This window comes from Musca autumnalis, unplaced genomic scaffold (assembly GCF_047663935.1).
Source record: "Musca autumnalis isolate F117 unplaced genomic scaffold, ASM4766393v1 scaffold_4, whole genome shotgun sequence".
Lineage (NCBI taxonomy): Eukaryota > Metazoa > Arthropoda > Insecta > Diptera > Muscidae > Musca > Musca autumnalis.
In genome coordinates, this window is record NW_027411977.1 from 132,335,690 (window position 1) to 132,343,470 (window position 7,781).

The 7,781-nt window shown below is 36.6% G+C and overlaps 1 protein-coding gene across 1 annotated transcript; it reads left to right on the plus strand.

The window, feature by feature from the left end:
* On the plus strand, positions 1–1,390 carry Uch-L5 (ubiquitin carboxy-terminal hydrolase L5). Its single transcript, XM_073987890.1, has 2 exons — positions 1–197; positions 263–1,390. Exons 1-2 carry the CDS (start codon positions 125–127, stop codon positions 1,162–1,164), a joined length of 975 nt encoding a protein of 324 aa, XP_073843991.1. The 5' UTR covers positions 1–124; the 3' UTR covers positions 1,165–1,390.
* The last annotated feature ends 6,391 nt before the right edge of the window (positions 1,391–7,781 follow it).

Sequence of the window (7,781 nt, forward strand, 5' to 3'; positions counted from 1 at the left end):
CTATGTAAAATCTTATTATTTTGTGCATTGTGATTCTGCAAATTTTTTTGAAAGAAGCTTTAGCGGATTATATTTGCGAAACTGTCTAAAATATTCTGTGTATTATACAGGCACTGCGAAAACAATGGAAGGCGCTGGTAATTGGTGTTTAATCGAAAGCGATCCAGGTGTATTTACTGAACTTATAAAGGAATTTGGTATGCATTTATTCTTGCCGGTTTTCTTAGCGTTCTTTCGAAATGTTTGTTTCTTGTATTCATAGGGGTTGATGGCGCTCAAGTGGAAGAAATTTGGTCTTTAGATGCTGACTCATTTAAGAGTTTGGAACCAATTCATGGGCTTATATTTCTTTTCAAGTGGGTACAAGACGATGAACCGGCTGGCAGTGTTGTTAAAGATGACCGCTTGCAAAATATTTTCTTTGCCAAACAGGTTATCAACAATGCTTGTGCTACACAAGCCATCCTAAGTGTTTTGCTTAATTGTAAGCATGAGGATATCAAACTTGGTGAAACTTTAACTAACTTTAAAGAATTTTGTCAATTCTTTGATCCATACAATAAAGGATTGACATTGAGCAATGCATCACAAATTAGAACCGTACACAATAGTTTTGCGCGGCAGACTCTTTTCGAATTGGACTCGAAAAATCAAAACAAAGACGAAGATGTTTACCACTTTATTGGCTATGTACCCATTGAGGGACGTCTCTATGAATTAGATGGCTTGAAGGAGGGTCCCATTGATTTGGGTGCCATTAGTGAAGGACAAAATTGGATTGATGTTGTTCGTCCAATCATTGAAAAGAGAATGAATAAATATAGCGAAGGTGAAATTCATTTTAATCTAATGGCTATTGTATCGGATCGTCAAAAAATTTATCAACAGCAAATCGATAAATTATTGAGCAGTGGTAGTGGAGAAGCCATGGAAACCGATGATCGTGAGACTGAAATCGCTAAACTACGTTCATTGATCGACAATGAAGTGGAAAAGCGTAAACGTTATCGCATCGAGAACATCAGACGCAAACACAATTACCTACCTTTCATAGTAGAACTATTGAAGATGCTGGGTGAACGCGGTCAATTAATGCCGATTTATGAAAAGGCTAAGCAAAGAGCATTAGAACGTGAAGCTGCAGCAGCTAAAGCTAAATCTTAAGTCTCAAACTGCCAACAACGTCAGTTTTCACCATTTCCTCATTAATTTTATTTTATAATCCTTGTTTAATAGGGATTACATATTTTTTCTATTTATTAATTCTGAAAGGAGATTTGAATGCATTTATAAAAAGTCCAATTTTTTCGTAGAAAAAATTATGGTTACAATTTGAATTATGTATGCGTAAAATAAAAACTGCCTCTTGTTATCTTTTTTTGTCCAAAAATTGCAAAATTGTTTCTTAGTTCAAATGGTTTTGAATGGTTTCAATGAGGGTTCCATTAAATTAGGAATAAATATATGTATGTATATAGCGAATGTGAAATTAATCTCAATCGAATAGCTACAGTTAGCCAACAAAAGTATTGCGAAGACCAAAATTGTAAAACTTTTCATATTAATTATGGCAGCAAATTATATAAAAACTATATGGTTTGTGCAAATCTCTTGCTATTGGTCCTCAAAACAATATTCCGTCAAAATGTACAAAGTTTGGCTGACTTCATAAATACTTGAGGCGTGCAGTGAGAGGTGAAGTGTGTCTCAGAACATACCCATATGCCTATAACAAGGCAAATAGTACCAAACTCAGTGCTGATTGGGACTTATATAAGGTGAGCTTTAATAAGTACAAAAGCGAGGTCAAAAAAGCTTAAAGGAACTCTTTGGTAAACTTCAGCGAGTCGTAGAGGGAGTTAAAGCTGCATCCAGATTCCGAAAGATACTCTCTAAGGATCCTAAAACAATGGGGAGTATTAGGCGTAGGGACGGATCATGGACTAAGTCCGGTCTTGAGACCCTGGACTTGCTGGCAAGTACCCACCTACCCGGCTGTGTGGTTGCTGATAATACCACGAAATCGTGGTGCTGATGTGGCCGATTTACTGCAATTTCATAAAATTACTCTAGTATGGAACTCGATTTAAGAAACCCTAGATTCATGCACGAATACAAAGCAAGTGACAATACGGAGGTCGGCCTGTCCCACCTGCACAGACGAGGAGGTGAATCTTGTCAAGAGGTTGATCAGTGGACCTAAGATTGCAGGGGCGATTAGCACATTCCAGCCCTATAAGTCCCCTGTCCCGGATAGGAGCAACCCGGCGATGCTGCAGTACGCGTCCCCAGCCCTGATCCTGATATATATATATATATGTATATAGGGACAATAATTTCAGTTTAATAGATTACTCGACTTCATTTAAAAATGTGAAGATTTTGATGAAATAAATATTGCATAATTTATTAAACTATATATATATATATATATATATATAGTTTCGATAATCCGGACATCATATGTTTCGGCGATGTCCGGCTTATCGAATTGTCCGGATTACCGAGTAGTCACAAAAAACACAATTTTTTAAGTTAAAATCATTAATATCGGACTTTTATTACATAATAACCTGACGTCTAAGGTAAACAAATTTATATTAAGCAAATATCACGGGTTGCGACCATTTTAAGCAGCTTTCCTGGCAATGACATTTAAATTTTACTCCTCCGGCGTAATTTAAGCGACATTTCCTGCGTATTTTTGTAGTTAAAACTTCTCTCCAATGGTGTAAATTTATTCATAGCTTTTTTTCAAGTATTTAAACTTCGTAGATTGTCAGAGTATATGGGACATGATCCTCTTACGACTCGAGATATAACTTCAGAATTCAAATGCACATTATGGTGAATATATTTTGGCCATTTCTATGAACATCAGCAACTGACTTTACCTTGTCGTTGAAACCAAAAAAGGTTTTGTTTTATATAAATGTTATAGCCTTCGAATAAGACAATAGAATTTAAATCTATTGCTACAATCCATACTTGTCGGTGATTTTGTATAATGAAGAATTAAATTTTAAAATAATTTATTGCAATTTCTATACAAAAAGTGCGATTCTTCAACTCATTTTTGTGCGTTAGCGAAAACATCGGTAAAATTAAATTGCTTATAATTTTGGTAATTAACGACTTTTTTAGTCAGTTAGCGGCCAAAAAAAAAAAAAAAAAAAAAAAAAAAATAGTCGTTAAGTTCTGCCTATAGCAAGAGTGCTGTCAACTTTTATTTAAACTTTTCATTAAAATGTTGCGTTTTAATTTTGCCGATTTTTGTCGGTAACTCCAAAAATGAGTTTGGGAATCTGCAAAATCTGAAAACTAAGCTTTAAATGTTTTAAAGCTTTGTAGATTAAATACAATTTTAATACATTACATAGTTCACTAATCGGAGGTCTAATAAACTAATTATACCCTTAGCGTTTATGCTAACGAGGGTATATACACTTTTATACGGGCAAAATGTGCCTCATCGAAATAATGGTTTTAGACCCCAAGTATGTTTGGACGAAATGTGTTTCAGACAATTTGGAGTCGATTGAGCAAAGTTCCTTCGGTCTGTCTGGATGGAGCGCACGATAACTCTCGAACGGATAAACCGATTCGGTTCAAATTTTGGCATTTGCAATATTTTAACCAAACTTAGTTTAAGTTCGAAGATGGGCTATATCGGTCCACTCTTTCCGGCACCTCCCCCACAATAGTTCGAAAATGTTCGTAAAATTTGTGCGCACGATAACTCTTGAAGGGAGTAACCGATTTGGTCCATACTTTGCCCATCTTGAAATATGTACCAGACTTAGATAAGGGTACCTCCCACACAAAATTTCAGAAAAGTTCAGTTTAGGGCCATCTCTCGAATCGCTTTGATTTTTGTTTTAGCAACTTGTATTCACTGCCCTCCATACGACGGTACAAGTTGCATCAGGGGCAAGTCCATACTTCCTGAAAGAAAATAGCCTGAAAGTTGCAAAAAAAACCCTATGACACCGATTGAGGTGGTTGGAGCGCAAGATAACTCTAGAACGGATCTGCCGATTTGGTCCAAAATTTGGCCTTAGTAATATTTTGTCCAAACATAGTTTAAGTTTGAAGATAAGCTATATTGGTCCACTCCTTCAGGTACCTCCCACACAAAAGTTCAAAATTGTTCGGAAAAATTGTTCGGTAACTCTTGAAGGGAGTGGCCGAATTGATCTATACCTTACACATCCTAATATCTCTACCAGATATAGATCAGGTTCAAGTATGGACTATATTTGTCCACTCCATCCGGTACCTCCCACACAAAATTTGCATTCGCTACCTCAATTACGATGGTAAAAGTTTTTTTAGGGGCAAGTCCATACTTCTTGAGCAAACAGCCTGAAGAGTGTAAAAACTCCCTATGGCACCATATGTTGTGGCTGGAGATGCACTTCCATAACGGTCAATGTCGAGCCTAGGGGTCGATTATGGATAGCAACCCAACTCCAGTTGCGTTGCCCACAGCAAATTTAGTAATAAAATTGTCTATTTCCGCATTAAAATTTATATTTTTTACAATTAAATTAATAGCTGAAGGTTCAAAACACTGATATTGATTGAATTTGACAAAAATTTCCGTCTTTTTACTTATTTTAATTGTATAATTTTCTCCTCTGGCAACGCAACTACAGTTGAGTTGCTATCCATAATCGACCCCCTAGTATCTCCTCCGCAAAACTTTTGATCTTTAATCCTAATCAACATTTTTGTCGGTTCAAACGCCCAAAATTTTTAAAACCCCCTAAATACATACGTATGTTGGGATACTTTTTTACTTGTTTTGAAGCAACTTGCATTCGCTGAATCAATTACGACGGTAAAAGTTTTTTCAGGGGCAAGACCATACTTCTCGAGAAAACAGCCCGAAAGGTGTAAAAAACCCATATGGCACCGTGTGTAGTGGCTGGAGAGCACTATAACTCTCGAACTAACCCATTTGGTCCAAAATTTGGCCATCGTCATATTTTGTCAGTTCGATGATAGGCAACACCGGTCCACAACTTCCGGTACTCCCCAGAATATTTAAAAAATGTCACTTAAATGGTATGCACGATATCTCTGGAACAAATTTGTTCCAAACTTTGGATCTCCTAATATTTCGTCCAAATTTAGTTTAACTTCTAAAATGGAGGTACCTTAGGGTACGTCCTCCACAAAAGTTCAACATTTGTGTCTAAGTGCAGTTTAAGGTCTGTTCGAAGATCCTTGGGAAATGTGCTGTTCGTTGTTGTCCTGCTTACAACGGTATTATGTTTTCCGTGGAAAAGTCCATGCTTCCTGGCATAAGTTATACGATGACCCACTGAAATGACTAGTGGGCGCGATATCTATCGAAAATATATGACTCCCAAAATAAGATTCACTTACATAATGGACTATGTCGGTCCATTCCTTTAAGTACCTCCTCTGCAACACTTTTGAACTTTAATCCGAATTCATATATTCGCCGGCAATTTCAAATGTCCAGAAAGGCCACAAAATAATTAAAAGACCCTAAATACATTCGATCTGACCGTAGATGAAAGTTTCAATTCACATAGGCTGAGGGTATATCTCTGTCGGCAAAGCCGACTGATACTTTTTTACTCTTTCCTTTAGAGGAAAGGAACACCCAACATCGATTGTTAAGGTAACTACCCAGCAAACCAAAATGAAACGTCCGAATTCGGTCCGAACTCTGTCCGAAAGTCATATGGCGTGGTTGACGTGTTCTCTGACCGAAATTCCGATGAAAATCGGATGTTTTAGCCGACTTTCGGACCGAATTCGGTCCGAACTCTGATGAACTGTCGTATAAATTTCTGATTTATTTACCGACTATCGGACAGATATCGGTCCAAATTCGGAAGTAAAATTTTATGAAATTCGAAAGTGTTTGTCGACTTTCGGACCGAATTTGGTCCGAAGTCAGATGAACTATCGTATGAACTTCTGATTTATTTACCAATATTCGACCAGTAGTGGGATTCTGTAACTCATTTTTGCTGTTACCGACAAAAATCGGTAAAATTAAATCGCAAAATTATGACTAAAAACATAAAGAAAAGTTGGCATCACTGTTTGTGTCGGTAGAGGCTAGCGACTACTTTTCATTCATCGTTAACTTACCGAAAAATTTCGTTAATTATCGAAATTATAACCATTTTAATTTTACCGACAATTATCGATAACAGCAAAAATGAGTTACAGAATCCCACTACAGAATTTGTTTCTATTATTAACAATGTTGAAAATACACAGTTAATTCACGAAATATTCCAAATCCTATAAAAGTTTATCTACTATAAACATATTACATGTTTTAATATCATCTTATGCTGTGTTAAACTTGGTGGAAAAACAAACTGTGGAGAACAACAAATTCGTCAACACGATCTGTGAAATATGTAAAACAATTGTTATTAATATATGAAAATATACATGTCTTCACATGCAAAAAAATTTTGATAAACATAAAAGTGTTCAGAAACGTAAATTTGGTCATATACAAATATAAAACATATGACTTTCCACGGAATAGTGTTGAAGTTTGACGAAGAAAATCTTTACTTTCATTATCTTAATAAAAATAAAGAAATATGTATGCAACCGATCACTATGAATAACATTTAAACACTATTATGCATCAACACGCATAACAAAAATAAACCAAAGTTGTTCTCCGATACAGAAATTAAAACCCGAGCACTCAATTTTTCGTTCGAACAGCATCAACAATTACACTTTCTTTTCTCTCCGCTTACTTACACTTAATTTTGCCAAAGCAGCACAAGAGAAAATAGAAAAATTCCCTTCAGGGAGGGAGAGAGAGGACGGGAAAAGTTCGTCAGACTAGTCGGACAGAGTTCGCACCGAAGTCGGTCAGACGCGTCGGAAAAAAACTTCCGACTTTGAGCAGACGCGTCGGACGTCCGACATTGTGTTTGCTGGGTAGGCTCACTATGTTTAAAATACGGTTGTTTATCATAATCAGCTATCGATGGTTGACGACAGATTCGACAGATTTAATAGTGACTAGCCAGAGAGACGATATGTTGACCGAAAAATTTGAAAAACTTAATTTTTCTTATTTATACACCTATTGCTATTGCTAAGAACGAAAACGTCAATGGAATAAATAAAACACTAATATGCTGTTTATATTAGAGCTTTTTGAAGGGTTAACCTTCTTTATGGGGATTTGTTTGAAATATAAGCAATGGAATTGACATTTAAAACCCAGTCGGTTTGTCAAATCCGGTTATATATAAACGGGGTCTAATGCTCAAGATAGGGAAAAATATAGATGTCCGGATTATCGAGGTACGAAAAATATGATATGTCCGGATTACCGAGTCTACAATGTAAAAAATTCTAGTGTCCGGATTACCGCGTTTTCCGAATTAACGAGTGTCCGGATTATCGAGACTATACTGTATATGGCCTGTCTGTTGTCGCACATTCCTTGTACACGAGGGGGCGTTTAACAATGTCAAACTCGAGTCAATACACGATGCGCTATCTTATATGGATGTCTCCTCTCTCTTTATTGAATGGATTGATAGAATGCTGGAGAGCAGAATTATCAACTCGCATTTAGGGATGAGTTCTATCAGAAAGACTGTCAATGAGATTCAAGCCTGGCGTCCGTCAGCATCTTTCAGGTGACTTACAGCCTGTTCATGTATGTCGCACGAAAACTTGTACAAAAGTAAAGCAGTCACTCACTTCCGTCTAAAAAGGCGTTCATGTATTTCGCAAAATATCGTGCGACT